This window comes from Dromiciops gliroides, chromosome 3 (genome assembly GCF_019393635.1).
Source record: "Dromiciops gliroides isolate mDroGli1 chromosome 3, mDroGli1.pri, whole genome shotgun sequence".
In the NCBI taxonomy this organism is placed as follows: domain Eukaryota; kingdom Metazoa; phylum Chordata; class Mammalia; order Microbiotheria; family Microbiotheriidae; genus Dromiciops; species Dromiciops gliroides.
The window spans coordinates 222,999,486-223,018,941 of record NC_057863.1 but is presented as its reverse complement, the minus strand read 5'-3'; the positions used below and the strand labels follow the sequence as shown (position 1 = coordinate 223,018,941).

General features: G+C 38.5%; 1 protein-coding gene across 7 annotated transcripts in view; it reads left to right on the top strand.

Annotated features, from left to right (window-relative positions):
* Positions 1–19,456, top strand: part of FRMPD4 (FERM and PDZ domain containing 4) — a 775,708-nt gene that overhangs the window by 719,227 nt on the left and 37,025 nt on the right. For all 7 annotated transcript variants that reach the window (XM_043995169.1, XM_043995167.1, XM_043995168.1 and 4 more), the window contains 3 exons: positions 3,677–3,784; positions 9,176–9,307; positions 13,473–13,592. In XM_043995169.1, the coding sequence (XP_043851104.1) occupies positions 3,677–3,784; positions 9,176–9,307; positions 13,473–13,592 (360 nt within the window). The remainder of the gene's footprint in view (positions 1–3,676; positions 3,785–9,175; positions 9,308–13,472; positions 13,593–19,456) is intronic.

Genomic DNA, 19,456 nt, shown 5'->3' with positions numbered 1-19,456 from the left:
CGAATATTTCAAATCCTACCTGTCTGAGGCAGCATTTTAAACTATGTCTTCTTGACTCCAAATCCAGTGCCCTATGCACTCTGCCACCCTGAAAGGTTGTATCTTGGGTAACATCATGGGCATAGTAAGTGATAGAGTCAAGATTTGAACTCAGATCATCTGATTCTAAGTACATCACCTTTTCCACCATTCATCCATCTCCAGGTGGCCAACCTTTTGGTGATGAACCTTTCTTAAGAGCAGCTAGGTGGTCCAGGGCCTGAAATCAGGGAAACTCATCTTCCTGAGTTCAAATCTTGCCTCTGACACTTACTAGCTGTATAATCCTGGGCAAGCCACTTAACCTACTTACCAAAGTTTACTCATCTGTAAAATGAGCTGAAGAAGGAAATGGCAAGCCACCCGAGTATCTTTGCCAAGAAAACCCCAAATAAGGTCACAGACATGACTGAAAATGACTAAACAAAATAACTCTAAACTTAGCTGGAATGGTCTTCACATGACATGGATTTTTTGGTTGTGTTTTTGGTTGTGTTTTGGTTGCAGTTTGGTTGTGGTTTTTCCCCATGCCCAAACTAAGAGTCAGTCCAGCTTGGTAGCACCTTCTACATATTGTGCTGCTGGCAAAGCATTTGACACCTGAGGGCTACTTCCATCACACTGGGATGCATCACAGACATCGACTTTAGTAGAGGATGTGCTCCTCACTGGTTACAGAACATCCATCAGAGCTGGTTCTTTGTGAAACACTGAAGCGGGAAAACTCTTTATTTGGTGCCATCTACCTCAAGCTAGTCCCTTAACCTCAGCTTGTCCCCTCACCCTTCCTGTCTCTTGCTCTTATAGTGTGGCCAGGCTGTCAATTCATTTGCCAAATACCCTAATCCAGAGAGTTTAAACTTTCTCTGTGTCATGAGAACCTCTTGGCAGTCTAGTGAAGACTGTGGGCCCCTTCTCAAAATAATGTTTTTAAATGGATAAAATGAAATTGACAGAATTCCATATTGAAATTGACAGAATTCTGTATTGAAATAGTTAGAATCTTTTAAATTTTTAAAAAGCTGATGGTCCCAAAGCTATGATCCCCTACATTAATCTATTCTAATGCCCCACCCCAGGTTACATAGGTGCATTTTAACTCTATTTCAAAGGAACATATCCATCTGAGCGCCTGCCTTCCTCCTGGGCTTCACTCCTCAGATAAAATAGAAGCAGATCTGTGACTTTGCCTGAGACAGCACAGTCTGATGCTCAGCAAGCATATACCTTGTGCATCTATATAGAGAAAACTATTCCAGAAGCTGCTTTGACAGACAGTTTCAGGCAGTTCTAGGAAATAACAAGATGATTCTTTCCTGAAACTCAGGGCCAGCTGCTGACTGCCTCCAGCAGTCCTAAGTAGCTTTTCTCTTATAACTGTGGAATCAATGTCCTGGGAGGAAGGTTGATGGGTTCAGTCACACCTACGCCTTTGTCACCCCTTATCATCTCTATGATCCAACCTCCTTCTTCTATTCCAATATAAGCTAGTTCACCCAAATTCCTTAATATTTGGCTCCAAGCCCATAAAATTCAGTCACTATTCATTCAGTCCATCAGATTTGCAAGTGAAGAACACAGTTCAATATAGTGATTCACCAAGCTCTTTCAAGTGTAGCTTATTTATATTTTGTCCTTTTCTGCTCCCCCAAATGTCAATATTTCCACTCAAAGAGAGAGAATTTAAAAGGGTAACTTTCTGTAGTTCACTACTTGGCATATATCATACCCTGGTGTCATTTTCTATGTTCTTTCTAACCGTGAAATGTTGATTGGGGACTTCAGAGGAGTCTCAGTGTAGGACTGGCAGTCTAGCTCCCTTATTTTACAGTTGAAGAAACTGAGGGCTAAAAAGGTTCATTAACTTACCCAAAGTCACATAGGCAGAGAAAGGATCTGAAACCAGGTCCTCCGAATGCAAGTCCATCACTCTTCAGGGCACCATGCTGCTGCCTCCAAATGTTTGGCACCTTGATGGCACAGTGGCTAGAATGCTGAACCTGGAATCAGAAAGATCTGAGTTCAAAACCAGCTTCAAACATTTATTAGCTGTGCAACCCTGGACAAGTCACTTAGTCTCTGTCTGTGCTTCAATTTCCCTGTCTCTCAAATGGGAAGAAATAATAGTACCTACTTGACAAGGTTGTTGTGAGGATCAAATGTGATATTTATAAAATGCTTTTTAAACCTTATGTTAAAAACTGAACAAACCAGCCACTTTCATACGTTTTCTCTCCCTGTGGTATATTTAAAGAATATCCTATATTAATTTTTACTGCAGAAAATAACATTTTTTAAAAATTATCTTTAAGGGGCAGCTAGGTGGTGCAGTGGATAGAGCACTGGCCCTGGATTCAGGAGGACCTGAGTTCAAATCCAGCCTTAGACACTTAACACTTACTAGCTGTGTGACCTTGGGCAAGTCACTTAACCCCAATTGCCTCACCAAAAAAAAAAATTATCTTTAATACTGTTGTTTGGAACCACTGAACTAGTCAATGAAACATGATATTATTCACTGGACTTCATTTTGTCAAAAATAATCTCAGTTGCTTTGCACTGTTAAATTCAATGTTAACGTTTAGTGTTAAACATTGTCACTTAAAACCAAAGCAATTATATTTATACAATTCAGATTTTATAATAATGCATCCAGACCCCAAAACATGATGAATTTTGTCCTAGAGTAATTTCTTTTGCCTATAAGAGACCAATCATTTATGGCTTGAGACCTGGAATTTCTGCTAAAACCAAACCTTTACCTTACCTTTGGTCATCCCAGTAAGTTGCAGGATCCTCAAACCTGTAATTTTGATCATTCTGGTAGGCTACAAGACTTCCAGGTCTTATTATAAGTAAGCCTTTGCAGTCTTAGGAGAGTAGTCCCAAAAGGTAGGCTCAGAAATATAGCATTTTCAGAGCCTGAGACATGAAATCATCACAGACCTGATGTTCAAAGTACCAAAACTTCAGGCTAGTACCCAGTCTTCAGCTATATGTATGCAAAATCCCTTAAGGGAGAAATCTGTGGGACACCTCCTCCTAATACTCTCTTAACCTAGATTGGGAGAGATACCAGCTGAACCCACTGACAGGAAAACCCATAGACCCCAGACCATAGTAGTAGCTCTTCTCTGACTCCTTTGGTATTCAATTACTCCTTGTCCACAAACTTATCAGGGCTGGTCTAAGGAACACCTACAATAATTACATTGTTCTTCTCTGTTTAAATATGTCACATGTTGCTTAAATGTCAACTCAAAGGTCTCTCAGTCATGAAGGAGTTACATCTCCGCAGCATGAAAAGTTACAGAAGAACTACCCAAGCTTGAGTGGAAGAAAAGTTAATGCTGATCAGTTATAATCCTAGCCTGGAAAGAATAATGGTGTATTATCCTACAATAGCATCTGTATCAGCTCACTTCCCACTCACTATAGTTCAGCTGCATTGCCTTCCCTGCTGAGCTAACAGCAGGGATGACCAGAATACAATAGATTATAGTTTTGGCTTTGTCAAATGACTGCCCATAGGAAAATTGTGGGGTTTTATTCATTGCACTACTTTTACTATGTAACAAACTGTTTAATTACTCGGAATGGAAAGATACTAATTTGGCTGACTTGCTTCTTTCCACAGGAAACAGTAAAGGACAATTCACTTCTTTTCATGCCAAATGTTCTGAAGGTCTACTTGGAAAATGGGCAAACCAAGTCATTCCGTTTTGACTGCAGTACTTCAATAAAGGTAAACCCACTTGCTACAAGCTCTTGAGGCATACTACCCATCTTTGACAAGTCCTTTGAGGCATCTCACCTTTGTCTGTTTTTAGTTGGTTGCCTTCATGTCAAATATGAGTGCTTAAAAACTAATGAGGTTCTGCTGTTTTTATGCCTTTATAAAAACCATTATGTGGTGTTGCTGAAGCAAAAACAGAGGCAGTAATCTTCATGTGACTTCAGATTAATTAAAATTGCCTACATGTCACTAAGATGACTTGGTGTACTGCCAAACGCCAGCATGATTTGTCAGCAAAGTCAGAAGCCAAGAAGATTAAGATGTTGCCTACTAATTGAATATCAACCAGCAAAATAGAGGTGTAGAGTAACCTGAAGATAAGTTTTTTCTTCTGCCTACATGGTTCAATTTTCATTTCTTAAAACCTATTTCATAGAAATGATAGTCCAGAATAAGGTTTATCTTGAGTTAAAGAATAACCAAATTCAAATAACATATTTGTAAGAGGAATAGGAGAGAGAAGCCCGACTGGCTTAGGGTCAGGAAGACCTGGGTTCAAAATGCTTCTCTTGGGGCAGCTAGGTGACACAGTGGATAGAGCACCGGCCCTGGAGTCAGGATGACCTGAGTTCAAATCCAGCCTCAGACACTTAACAGTTACTAGCTGTGTGACCCTGGGCAAGCCACTTAACCCCAATTGCCTCAGCAAAAAACAAACAAACAAAAATGCTTCTCTTACACATTAGCTGTATGACTATGAGTAAATCACTCTCAGTGTTACAGACAACTCTGTAGAGCTAAAATTGATGTATAGTAATCACTGATATTTATATAGCACTTTAACAATTACAAATGGGCAGCTAGGTGGCACAGTGGATTGAGCACCAGGCCTGGAGTCAGGAAAACCTGAGTTAAAATTCAGCCTTAGACATTTACTATCTGTGTGAGGTTGGGCAAGTCACTTAATCCTGCTTGCTTCATCTGTAAAATGAGCTGGAGAAGGAAATGGCAAACCACTCCAGTATCTTTGCCAAGAAAATCCCAAATGAGTTAACAACAACAAAAGGATTACAAAGTATATATCCCATTTGATCTTCACAAGAACCCTCTGAGGTAGAGGCTCTTACTATCCCCATTTTATATATGAAGAAACTGAGTCTGAGGAAGTGACAAGTGATTTGCCCAGGAATACCTAGCCGATAAGCATCTCTGTCTAGCACTTTCTCCACTGGAGCACCTAACTGCCTCATAGCTATAGTTACTAACAAGTGTATCTGTGGAGGTTTTCCTACTTCAGGAGTTCCCCATACCAATGAACTCACATTTGCACATATACTTGTATAACATTTTACAGAAAGCATTCACATAGATTATATTATAGAATCATAGAGCCAATGATTTAGATCATAGCTCTAGAGCTCAAAGGGACTTCAGAGGTCACCTAGTCCAATCCCCACATTTTACAGATAAGGAAACTGAGGCCAATAGTGTCTTGCCCAAGATCACACAATAAGCATCAGATTCTGATGCTATCAACAACACTTTTCAATCTCCATTTGACAGCTAAGAGAACTGAGGTTGAAAGAAACTAAATCCTTCATCCAAGTTCAAAGAGCTCATAGGTAGCAGAACTGGGACTAGCTCTCAGGTCTTCTGACTTCTAGTCCACTGTCCATCTCACCCCTCGAGGAAGCTTTAAAAATCATTTAGTCTGAGGCACTAGGTGGCACAGTGGATAAAGCACCGGCCCTGGATTCAGGAGGACCCCAGTTCAAATCCAGCCTCAGACACTTGACATGTACTAGCTGTGTGACCTTGGGCAAGTCACTTAACCCTCATTGCCTGCCCCACCCCCCAAAAAAAATTTTTTTAATCATTTAGTCCAAAATCACTGGTAACTTTCAGATCTTTTGTAGGGTGGCAAAGGAAATGATGCTTTCTTATTTGCACTCAGAATAAATGCAAATAGCTTCCATGCTCTTTTTTTTTTATTGAACAAAAATGTTTTTAGATTTTGATTACTCCCTAATGCTCCATCAACTCAGAGCAGGTTTTCTTCATCTGGAGCCATAAAAAGATTTTCAGGATAATGAAAAGTACCTGTGATAACTGAAAACACTGGCAAGAAAGGGAGCTGCAATATTTTTTTTTAATTCTATGAAGGGTCAGGCTGCCCCTCTCCCCTACCCTCAACATACACGTGTACACACACACACACACACACACACACACACACACACTTCTATTTATGTTTTGTGTGAATAACTTACTTAAAATATAACACAAAGTTGTTGAATGAATAATTGTGGTTGTGGCATAAGGAAACATTTTATAAAACCACTATCTACATTTGCATTGTCTATTATCTCTCTGTTTGCAAATGGCTTACTTTAAATTGCTGTTAAGCATCTGGTAATTTAGCAGGTATTAGAGCTGACAGGAGAAGATTGATGCCAATAGTTTTTACTTCCCCTTGAATCATTTCAAAAGAAACAGTTACATACGTTATGGGGGATTATTAATTTGTAACAGGTTCCAAATGAAGAGTCCATTTTTCCTCCTGCCCACCTCCTAGCCACTGGGGGAGAAAGGTTAGATCGTGAGAAATGCTTTACAAATTATGAATTGGTCTTTTACCAGCCTGTGGCTCCTCTTAAAATCATTTGGTTTTGTTCTATACATCAAACTTTACCAGTCAATTCCCTCTCTTTGTGGACTTCAATAGACCTCCCCTAAGCAGTAAGCTCCATGAGGAAAGGAAATATGTTATTAGCTACAATTTGTATCTCCCCCCTCCTCTAATGCCCTGAGCCCTGCACAGTGCTCTTCCCACAGTACATTCTTCATGAATGTTTGCTGAATTGAATTTAGTTGGACTCCTTAAGATGGAGAGGAAGGCTTCAATGATTTTCTAATAGGAATAAATACAAATTTTAAAGATTCTTTCACTGGGCATTATCTTGTGTCTTATCTAATAGGAACCCAGATGATTTCAGATTACAAAAAACTCAATGCTGATTTCCCTGAGTGCTACATATGGTTGTGAGGAGGCTGGGGGCAGGGAAACTACTCTAAAAAAACAGGGTGCTTTTTTTTTTAATAAGTCATAGCATTTATTTTTAAATTACAATTTAACAGTGTCCTGGCACACAGTAGGGTAGGTGTAAATAGAAATAGTGTAGCTTTATTATTTCTCTTACACTTTATGATGAAAGTTACCCAAGATTCTTTGCTCCAGACTCACAATAGGGAATAGCTATTGCTGCTAATTTGCTAATATCATCCCTGGTGGAACAGAATGATACCCTATAATGTGTACTTTGACACATCCAACAACTAGAAAAACTCAATTTAGTTTTTCCCTCTGTGGACCTTGAGTTCACTTTAGGAACAGAACAAACACACAGTGAGGAAGGGTGGCACACACCTGTAAACCCTGCTACTGTGGGAGACTGAGGCTGGTGGATGACTTCAGCCAGAGTTCTGAACTATAATTGGCTTAGCCAATCAGCTATCCAAACTAAGTTTTACACCAATATTGTGAGCCCTCTGGAGATGAGGTGGAGAAGGGACCGGTAAACCTGCTCAAGTCAAAAAATGGAGCAAATCAAAGCCATCTATACCTTTAAGCAGGTGAGATCAGTCTTGTGAGTGACCTTTATACATTTAACCCAGGCAAAATAGGTAGACCCAGTATCAATAATAATAATAATAACAACAACAATTGAGCACACACATCTTGAACACAAGACACAATACCTGCTGAATTAAACTGAAAGACTCTTCCTATTAAACCCAGTCTTAGCAAAGGCACGACTGAGAGTAATTTGGGGCTCCATATTTTAAAGAGGTATGAAGAAATTGGAGAGAGTCAAAAGGGATTGGACAAGGAAACCTCTGAGGAAACATTACATACTTGAGGAGGATTTATCTTGGAGAAGAGAAGATTAAGGGGTAACACAATAGTTTTCAAATACATAAAGAAGTAAAGGGAAAGCACCAGCCTTGGATTCAGGAGGACCTAAGTTCAAATCTGGCCTCAGACACTCGACACTTACTAGCTGTGTGACTCTGAGTAAGTCACTTAACCCCAATTGACTCACAAAATAAATAAATAAATAGATAGATGAATAGATAAATAAATAAATGGATGAATAAATGAATGAATGAATAAAGGCAGACTTCTCATAAACTGCTTAACAAAAGAATACAAAAAGAAACACTACCTGACAGGAAATATTGTTAAGCCCTAGAATCAAAATGTGTTTATTGAATCCCCTTCATGAGGGGTTTTTTTGGAATAATGAAGCCTGTTTCAAGGCTGATTTGAGTCTATTCATTCTTCCTTGGGCTAGACTAGAAAATCTGTTTTAATCTTTTCCCGTAATGTGATTCACATCAGTAATCCACAATGCCACATCTATAGAGATTTGTCTAGTAACCTCACTAGTCCTCAGTAATGTAAAAGGCCCTGTGGGATATTGGGGGGCAGAGAGGAAGAGAGGTACAGGTCTCTTGTTCCCATCACTCCATCTCCTAAGACTCAGAAGTATCTACTAAGTCTATATCCCAAAGAGATCATTAAAAAGGGAAAAGGGTACACATGTACAAAAATATTTCTAGCAGCCCTTTTTGTGGTGGCAGAGAATTGGAAATCAAAGGAATGCCCATCAATTGGGGAATGGCTGAACAAGTTGTGGTATATGAATGTAATAGAATACTATTGTGCTATAAGAAATGATGAGCAGGCTGATTTTTAAAAAAAACTCTGGAAAGTCTATATGACGATGCTGAGTGAAAGGAGCAGAACCAGGACAACACTGTACACAGTAACAGCAACATTGTGCAATGATCAACCATGATTGACTTAGCACTTCTCAGCAATACAATGCTCCAAGACAGTTTCAAAAGACTTGATGGAAAATGCTATCCACATCCAGAGAAAGAACTGATGGAGTCTGAATGCAAATTGAAACATACTATTTTCACTTCATTTTTTTCAGTTTTTTTTTCTTCCTTTTGTTCTGTTACTTCCTTTACAACATGACTAATGTGGAGATGTTTTGCATGATTTCAAGTGAATAACCAATATCAAGTTGTTTGCTGTCTTGGGAAGGAAGAAGGGGTGGGAAAGAGGGGAAAAATTTGGAACTCAAAATCTTATAAAGAAATAAATGTTAGAAATTATCTTTGTAATGTAATTGAAAATAATAAAATAACATTTTTTAATTTAAAAATTCTTTTTAAAATGCTCAAATATCACCAGCATCAAATAACAGAGTCATCAAAATAGAACTTAAAAATCTATAGCCTAAATTATAAAAGCTTTTAGGCCACATTAGAATCATTGAGACTGTTGCCATGATTTTGATCACATCTTATAACTGTTTCCTTAATAAGGATGTCATCTTAACTCTTCAAGAAAAACTTTCTATCAAGTGTATTGAACACTTTTCCCTGATGCTGGAACAGAGGACAGAAGGAGCTATAACCAGACTTCTCTTGCTACATGAACAGGAGACTCTTACTCAGGTCTGTGAAATAATGCACTCGAGTAGTCACTTGTCATTAGTGATGTATACAGGGATTGGCCAGTTTCTGTATTATCCATCTTTCAAATGACTTAAATTAATTAGCTGTTATACACACTGAAAGAAATACCAATTACTGGTCTCCATAAGTGATTATCCACTTCAGGATATTTCCTTTTTAGTCAATTTTTCATAGGCTGTCCATTTGTCTAATAAACAATTGTTTTTGAAGGCTTCTACAGCTACTTATTGGTGATATGTCTCTGAAAAAGCTATATTTATACTGCTGTGTTTACCTTGCATGGGAAATTGTTCTTTTAGAGTCTTTTTTAAAAAAAGAAGAAAAAGAGGTTTCTGATATTATTTAAATGAGGCTGTGATCATGTCAAATGGTGTTCCATTCTGTGTAGCAACCTAAGAATATTTTTGAAAACCTGAAATTCCTGCCTCAATTCTGCCCACTCTGCATATGTGAGGCTGCCACGAGCCCCAGCTTGCTTATTGCCAACATGTCATCACCATCTGTTTGCTGATAAGACAAATAGTCCTGTTACCTGCTCCATTCGACCAGAAATTCTATATCCACTGTTTTAGTGAGGACAACTGGGACAGCTCCAATGACGATATTAACACGGGATAGAAGGTTGAGGGAGATACTGCCTAGTGGCCACTCTTGGACACAAGGTCAAATTCGGAGGTCCAGAGATGGAAGAAAAATGGGGTAAAGGTGACCAAAAGGAGGTTTTTGTCCATATTGCATAGCCATTTGGGATATCAAATAATTAAAAGCTGGCCTTTGTCTAACTGCCACATATTGATCCTCCCATAGATCTTTGCTTCATTAGAATAGACCTATATACTGTGACTTATATTGATCTGTATGCTCATCAGCTTTCCACATTTATATGCCATTCCTGATTCCTGCATATAGATATAGATGGACCCCCAAATACATTCAATCCTTCTCATAGTTCTCTTAGCCCTAGAAACAAATGCATCTCTTTATGCTTCAGCAGTAGTGAATAACCAATGATGTATTAAATCCCCCATGTGAAATGTCAGCCGCTACAATGTGAGGCTAATAAAACCAGCACTATGTTTAATATAAAACTGTCTCTCAACCACTTGATGTCTGTAGTTCATACCTTCAGAAGAAGGTAGCCCGTAACCTATAGAGGAAATCTTTATGCTGATTTGGATAAGCAAAGGAGTTTGTAAAATCTTTTCTAAAGCTAGACGGTGCTAATTTTGTTTAACTGTGGCAGATTGTGTCCAATGCTTATATATTTGGATCCAAAGTGATAGAATGAAAAGAGAAAGTCACTAATCTTTTCCTGCCTGAGAAAGGCCTTTTGAGATCCAGAGCCATGATAGAATACCTATTTCAGGGCATATTTCCTCTGACAGAATTTTTGTAGTTTAATTACCACGGATAAAACACTCATATGCTTTGTAATGAATGCATGTGAAAAATCATATTCAAAATATTTTTTCAGCATAACAATATGGGGAGAAATATCTATAAAAAATTATAGGGGCAGCTAGGTGGCAGAGTGGATAAAGCACTGGCCCTGGATTCAGGAGAACCTGAGTTCAAATCCAAGCTCAGACACTTGACACTTACTAGCTGTGTGACCCTCATTGCCTGGCCAAAAAAAAAAAGGAAAAAAATTATAGACCTTAGAATGCATACACTAGAAGGAAACTTAGAGATCATTTAGCTTAACCACCTCATTCTACAGATAACGAAACTGAAAGAAGTGAAATGACTTGTCTAGATCACAAGTGAGACATCCAGTATTTGAATTTAGGTCTTGTGATTTAAAATCCAGGCCCCTTTCCACTAAGGCACAGGTAACATGAGTAACACAAAATCTTTTCCAAACATTTGATGTTTGAGTTTGATGAAAACGCCCAAGGGGATTCTTAAGCAACTGTGTTTAATTAAATAATTAATACACACTTGATTTAATATCTTTTTTTTTTTTGGGTGAGGCAGTTGGGGTTAAGTGACTTGCCCAGGGTCACACAGCTAGTAAGTGTTAAGTGTCGGAGGCCGGATTTGAACTCAGGTACTCCTGAATCCAGGGCCAGTGCTCTATCCACTGCGCCATCTAGCTGCCCCGACCACTTGATTTAATATCAATCTGACATTTAGACAATTAAAAGGGCTTAATATTCGTTTTTGCCTTATGAAGTGTGTTGCATGTTAAACAGTGTTTACTGAGATTTTCAATAGAAAGGTGCTTTTAGTCAGACACTAGTCTTGCTGCAAAACAATGGTCAAATTACACTAATTAATTTCCAAAATCTAATCCCTATCACTTCTGCAAAGTGAAGTAGGGAAGGGAGGCAGATAAAGAAGGAAGCCATTGTTATTACTCCCATTTCTCTTTTTAGCAGTTCATTCTGTGGCAATGATTTGAAAGGTGCCTTAAGCAGATTCTCATTGGTCAGTTCTTTTTTATCCGCACTCCTCAAAAAAGAAACAAGGAGAAGGGTCACTATGAGACTGGCAGCAATTCAAAGATGAAAAATCTTAGTTGCAGAAATGATTGGCCATGGTGCATACAACAAGTCAGTGACAGAACTGGTTTATTTCACCAAGACAAAAGCATATGATTTATGGTCTTACTGTCATGAAAAGTTCAGAAGTGAATATGGACTTTATTAGCTCCAAGGTGGTAGAGGATGAAAAAACAAAAAAAAAAAGGAGCAAAGTTTTAGATCAGTTCATGGATGATAACTGTAAATAGTAAGAAGGGGAAGCTAGGGATGCTATGGAGACATGCCTGATCTTTTCAGGTCAATATTACAAAGGGCAAATAGGTCTTCTGAAAAAAATAAATACCCCTTAATACCATAGCCAGAGATAGAATAAGAGATGGATACATCATTGTTTTGACCTAGTGTTGAATTCCTCATTATCTCTTATGAATCCCAGTGTGCTGTTCCACCCATTAGATAAATGTTTCCCATGGGGCAGCTAGGTGGCACAGTGGATAAGCACTGGCCCTGGATTCAGGAGGTGCTGGGCTCATATCTGGCCTCAGACACTTGACACTTACTAGCTGTGTGACCCTGGGCAAGTCACTTAACCCTCATTGCCCCACAAAATAAATAAATAAAATATTTTTTTTAAAAAGATGAATGCTTCCCAATCCAATCCATAATGTGTCTTTGAAAAATATAAATATTCTACTGTGGGGCAGCTAGGTGGCACAATGGATAAAGCACCAGCCCTGGAGTCAGGAGTACCTGAGTTCAAATCCAGCCTCAGACACTTAACACTTACTAGCTGTGTGACCCTGGGCAAGTCACTTAACCCCAATTGCCTCACTAAAAAAAAAAAATGCATCAATACTCTACTGTGGACCACTTAGACCCTCTGCCATCTCAACTATGTGGATGTCAGAGTATCAAGTAAAAGAGAGGTAATTGGAAAGAAGAATTGATCGAAAGGTGAAAAAAATAAGATAAAGGAGGCAGTTATGAGTTTTTAAAGTTTGTGGATTTTAAAAAATAAAAATAATCAATCATAAAAAGTTTTCAGATTTACAAATATTTGCCAATAACTAGCATTTGGGGAAAATTGAACCAGACCATTCTATAGTTTGATTTTAATTTAACTTTTGTTTTATCTTGTTTCATTAGGCTCTTAGGTTTGTTGTTTTCACTAAAATGAGTTGGTTAGCAAAATGCTTTTGTCTTTTAGTTAGTTTTCAAGATTTTTAAACCTTTTGGAAAGTTAAACTTGTCATTCAAATGGCCTCAAATCATAGTACTTGGAACTAATTGAAAAGTATGAACCTTCCATTTTGACATAGATACCAAATCCTCAAGCAAGCCTCGATTCCTTTGAGGTGTCTGTCCTTGACCTTAGATAGCATTCCAATAGATAGTGGGAACAGAGGAATACACCTCAGTCCCTTCCTAAGTGTTTACACTAAGGGATAAGAACACTCAGTGGTTCTGTGAATACTGAAAGGAAAACAAGAGAATGGATGTCCAAGTGTGAGTAACTAAAATAATGCTGTTCTTCAATCAACATCAAATATTTACTGCTTCTCAGGAAAGAGAGAGCATTGTTTTAGCATCCTTTGAGGATGGCCCTCTTTTTGTTTCCAGCATTGAAAGATCTTTGTGTTATTGATTCAATGTCTTAGGTGACACAGAGACCCAGCTCCCATAAGATGAGATGTCTTTTCCGAATTAGTTTTGTCCCAAAGGATCCCATTGACCTTTTGAGAAGAGATCCAGTTGCTTTCGAGTATCTATATGTGCAGGTATGTGAAAAATATGACCAGTCTGTTATTCTGATGCTATTGATGTATCTCTTTTATGTTCTTAAGTTGAAAATCTTCTCTTCCCCTCTGCACCACATGCAACCTCAAATGTGTTATTTGATAAATTCAATAAACATTTACTAAGCACCCAATATATGTCAGGCACTGTGCTAAGTGCTAGAGATACATTTAAGAAAATGAAAGAAAGAGGGCAGCTAGGTGGTACAGTGGATAAAGCACTGGCCCTGGATTCAGGAGGACCTGAGTTCAAATCCAGCCTCAAACACTTGACACTTTATTACTAGCTTTGTAACCCTGGGCAAGTCACTTAACCCTCATTGTCCCACACAAAAAAAAGAAGAAGAAAAGAAAGACAATCCCTGCCCTCAAGGAGCTTACAATCTAATGGGGGAAGGCAACACATAAAAGGAAGCTGGGAAGGGGTGAGGACACACCAAGGGCATCTTGTTCAGTGAAGTTCAAACCAAGTAGAGATAGAAATGAAGAGTGGAGAGTTAACTGGAAAGTCCAGGTCCTACCCTCTATAAATAAAAACTTTCAATACTCTACCCCTCAACCCTCCAATTAGAGGGAAGAGGAGACTGAGGGAGGTGGGAAGATGCTAAGGAGATTTCAAATGACCAACTTATCCTGGGAGAGGCATCTTGTTCCATGGAACTATAGATGAAAAGTGGAAAGTGTTAAGACAATTTACTAACTACAGCAGTGACATCAGACTCAAATAGAGGGGCAGCTAGGTAGTGCGGTGGATAAAGCACCAGCCCTGGATTCAGGAAGACCTGAGTTCAAATCCAGCCTCAGACACTTGACACTTACTAGCTGTGTGACCCTAGGCAAGTCATGTAACCGTTACTCCTTGCCCCACAAAAAAACAAAAACAAAAAACCTCAACTAGAAACAGGGGCCTCTAAACCATGCATAAGGATCCCTGTGAGTGTCCATTGGCTTAGAAAACCACATATTAACATTATCTCCATTTTATTATATTTTTGCCAATTTTATTAAATATTTCCCAATTTCATTTTAATCTGGTTCCGGCACACTCAGGAGTGTTGTAGGCCGGCCTATAGTCCATGTGTGTGATCCCTCTGGAGCATAGCATTCATTCAGGAATGATTATAAGATCATAGAATTAAAATCTAGAAGGAAATTTAAAGTCATCCCTTCATTTTACAGATCAAGAAACCGAAGCTCAGGGAGCTTCAATGACTTGTCCAAAGTCATACAAGGACTAAGTGGCAGAGCTAGGATTTAAATCTAGATCTTCTGGCTCCCAAATCCAGCCTTCTTTACACTATGCTGTGGGATGCCGTGAAAACAAAGGCTTTCCTGTGGCTGGGCTGTCTCTAGGTTGGGCATTCTTTAGAGGAACAATGTCCAGGAAACATTCTGGATCAGAATGTTTCAGCTTCAAGAAAGGATAAAAAGGGCTTGCTTGCAGTCATGCCCAGAGCTATACTGTTCACCCCATGCAGGTTCTATGGTAGAAAAAGGCAAAAACAGCAGAAGCAACAACAAATACACACACACACACACATCAAAATAATCAATGTAACTTCTGTCCCTGTCTCTTCTGCCAGCTCTTTACAAGTGATTGGCTGATTCTGAAGCATACCCATTAGCAGTTTCACAGGCATAACACTGAAATTTCTAGATCTGCAAAAGCGATTTTGTTCTAGGAACTTGCCCATTCATCCTTCGACCCTGAGCTCTCTTGAATCAGGATTCTGCTCTAAGTTCATCTTATTTACAATCTGTGTGCCTGTAGATGAGTCACTTAATCTCTAGGCCTCAGTTTTCTCTTCTCTAAAATGATGGGGTTGATAACTAAGTTTTTTCCAATTATAAAATGCTCTGATCTAGGACATAGGACAGTGGATAGAGCACTGGGCTTGGAATCACAAAGACTCATCTCCATGAGTTCAAATCCTGGCCTCAGACACATACTAGTTGTGTGACCCTGGGCAAGTCACTTAACCCTTGTTGCCCCATTTTGGGGGGTGGAGAAGAGTTTCTTTTTCAGGAAAGAATTGGCATTCTTCTGTCCCAACTGCCCATTAAAACTTTGAATATAAAGTTTTATTTAGTTATACACTAGCATAACTAGCTATCCCCTAGCCTGGAACGCTTCCTCCTCATCTCTACCTCATGGTTTTCCTGGATTCTTTCAAGTCCCAGCTAAAATCCCACCTCCTACAAGAAGTCTTTCCCAGTCCTACTTAATCTTATTGCCTGCCCTCTGAGATTATCCCAATCCACTCCCCTATATGTCTTGTTTGTTGTATTAGTTTAGATGTTTTCTCCCCCCACTCCTACCCCCAAAGTTGTAGTATAAACACTTTGAGGGCAGGATCTCTTCTTTGACTTTGTTTGTATCTCCAAAGCTTAGCACAATGCCTGGTCTGCAGTAGGTGTTTAATAAATGCTAACAGATTGATTGAGTAGCACCCCACCTCTCTGGCAATTTCATACTTGGAGCCTTTAGACATCCATAATAACCACCAACCTGAAAGTAACAATAAAAGCCTATGGGCAAGAACTAGTTTTGGAAATAGCCTAAAAAAACCTGAAGACTGAATACTAAGGAAGCTATGAAGTCATCTGACTAAGGAAATGAGTGTTGTCATTGGCAGCTGGTGGTTGTGATTACCACTCTCTCACCAATCAGAAAGGGAGAAAGGACAGAAAGGAAAAAAAGAGAGAGAAAGAAACAAAAAAGCAAAAGGACAAACCAAGGCTCCTTCCTTCAATAAACTATTCAAAGCAGTACTTTATATTTGATGCTGAAGGTTAGGTTGGTATTTAATATTAAGGATCCTGAGTCATTAAGAAAAGGTTAAATTATATTGTGTCCTCAATTTACTAAGTCAGATAGACTCTAATATTTATAAAAATTTCCTTCTTTTTTTTTTTTTAAAATCCAGTTCAAAAATAGTTTTTGGCAGGTGAAAAATTAACTTCTGGATTTGTCAGTGCCCTCCCTTGTCCAGAATAACTATGCCCTGGATATGCCAGATAACCAGAAGTCACCTTGTAATTAATTCAAGCAGAATACTATTCTCTGCTGAGAATGCTATTTAATTAGAATTTGCCTAGACTAAAGCATAGACCAGGAGCCTAGATTGTCACAACCCCACCTCTATAGTGATGATAGTCTAGCTTAAGTGACTAGCCCTTACTTCAAGAACAGAGAAGTCAAGTGTATAATTATTATATGATATGATACATTTATTTATATATTTTAAATTATTATATGATACCTAATATGTGCTTATTATATTTATTGTATATAATTGTTTTTCTTTTTATTTATTATATTACATATAATGTTTATATCATCCACTATCAAGAAGTGACATAGGATTCCTTTGCCTCTGGTTCCTCACATCCAAAGCCTGCCCTTGCTTATATATGATTAGACATAAGGAAGCATATATTATGACCAAAGACCATCATCTATCTAATGCACGCCAATAGCAGCTTATTCTCAATCCAGTGATTTATTTATTTAACCAATGGTTGAAGTTCTTATCAGAAAGTTCCAAAAGCATTAGAAATTCATCCAGGGAACAGAGGAGTAAATAGAAGCATAACGCATAATTTTGCCAGGAAAAGAAACAGAGGGAACAATTTCAAGTAACAGAAGCCCTTAATGAGGACACTAGCCATTAGTTAAATAAACAAACTGTTAGGTTAAAAAATAGAAGTGTCAGCGTAAATAGGGTCAACTAATCACTAGTTCACAGAATTTAACATAAATTTACAGTAAAAGCTAATTAATTCAGACTGCACTCATTCATAGGCATAATAATATGAAGATAGGCTGAACTGAAATTGACCTTTGTGCTCTCTCTGAAGAAAGGGATTGATCACTAAGCAAATTAACAAGAATGTATAACCTACTCATGAGAACAAAATGTTTTCAAGCTCTTTAGCAATACTCATTTGCATATTAACAATTAACATGCAGTTATGAATTACATTTATCTCTCCATCATCACAGCAAGCCCTGGGGAGGACCTCTATTTGGCAAATGCTTTGTTAGCCATTAGTTTTTTTTTTTCTTTTAAATAAATATGTTTGATTCCCCTCCCTCCTCTTTCATCTTCCCTATTACAGCAGTCTCTTAGAAAAGGCCACTGTCTTTGCCCAGTACTCTCCAGATTGAACCGCTTCTTATAGCAAAGAGAAAGCCTGCCACAGAAACATTACTCATAATGCGTATCAAATTATTCCACTGTCATAACCAGTTTTGTTTGGGGGTGTACCTAAAATTAATTAAAATTATTTACAAATATTCTATAGCATAGATATTTTACTCATTGAGACTATCTCCCCAGTGAACTAATTATAGCATGTATGTGACTCATTGGCAAATAATTTGAGTGACTGACAGCTCTCTAAAAAAAATAATTCCCCTTAAGGGGATGGGGAAAGGGATATAAACAGACTCAACCCCAAGTCTGAGATACTGACTACTGTCATAAAAGCAGCCCTGGATGGGGGGAGCAAGAAGTGAGGTATTTCCTCTACTTTCTTTAAGTTTGAATTCACTGTACCTGGATCCCAAGCAATAGTGGTCCCCAACACAGTGACTCTGAGATGGTAAAAAATGGTGATATCACTACTGGGTCTATAATCCAAAGAGATTAAAGAAAGAAGATGTATAATTGCTTTTTTATAGTGACTACAAATTGGATAAAGAAGTTACAATATTTGAATGGGATGAAATATTATTGTTGCTGTAAGAAATTAATTTTTCAGAGAAATCCAGGAAGACTTGTAAGAAGGGATGCAGAGTAAAGTGGGTAGAATTAGAGCAATTTATACAACAGCAACAATATTGTAAAGACAAACATTTTTGAATGACTTAGGAACTCTGTTCAATACAATGAACAACCATAATTCCAAAAGGATTCATTATGAAGCATACTACCCACCTCCTGATGGAAAGATGATAGGCTTGGGGTATAGACTCAGACTTTTTTTTGTTGGCATAAACAATGTGGGAATTTTTTTTGCTTAACTACGTAACAGGGGTTTTGTCTTTCTTGCTTTCTCAATGGAGAGGAGGGCAAGGAAGTGTGAGAAGGCAGGTTAATCTTCATGAAAATAAAATGCAATTCCATTTTTTAAAAACTACTGGTTAGGGGGCAGCTAGGTGGTGCAGTGGATAGAGCACCGGCCCTGGAGTCAGGAGTACCTGAGTTCAAATCCGGCCTCAGACACTTAACACTTACTAGCTGTGTGACCCTGGGCAAGTCACTTAACCTCAACTGCCTCACTAAAAAAACAAAACAAAACAAAACAAAACAAAACAAAACAAAACAAAAACTACTGGTTATTCTAGAGGAAGGGCAATGGCAGCTTTAAGGAACTAAGGAAATGACCCTTCATCTTCTTCCATGTCTCATCTGTGGCCCAGGAAATTGTGTGAAATTAATTTACTCATTCAAATGGCCCAGGTCCAGGTCTTCTTACTCTCCTAAGTCTGTTGACAACTTCGGCCTTCAGATAAGGGGTCAGAGGACAAAGCCAAGTATAGATAAAGACAATATGAGTGGAAGGATGTAGTGTTTATATCAATAAGCGAGTATTAATTTTTTTTTAAAAATAAGCAAGGGGGCAGCTAGGTGGCGCAGTGGATAAAGCACTGGCTCTGGATTTAGGAAGACCTGAGTTCAAATTCGGACTCAGACACTTGACAGTTACTAGCTGTGTGACCCTGGGCAAGTCAACTAACCCTCATTGCCCACCAAAAAACAAAAACAAAACCAAAAAGCAAGTATTAAGTTCTTACTATGTGCCAGGCACTAGGGATACAAGAGCAAAGAATGAAGCCA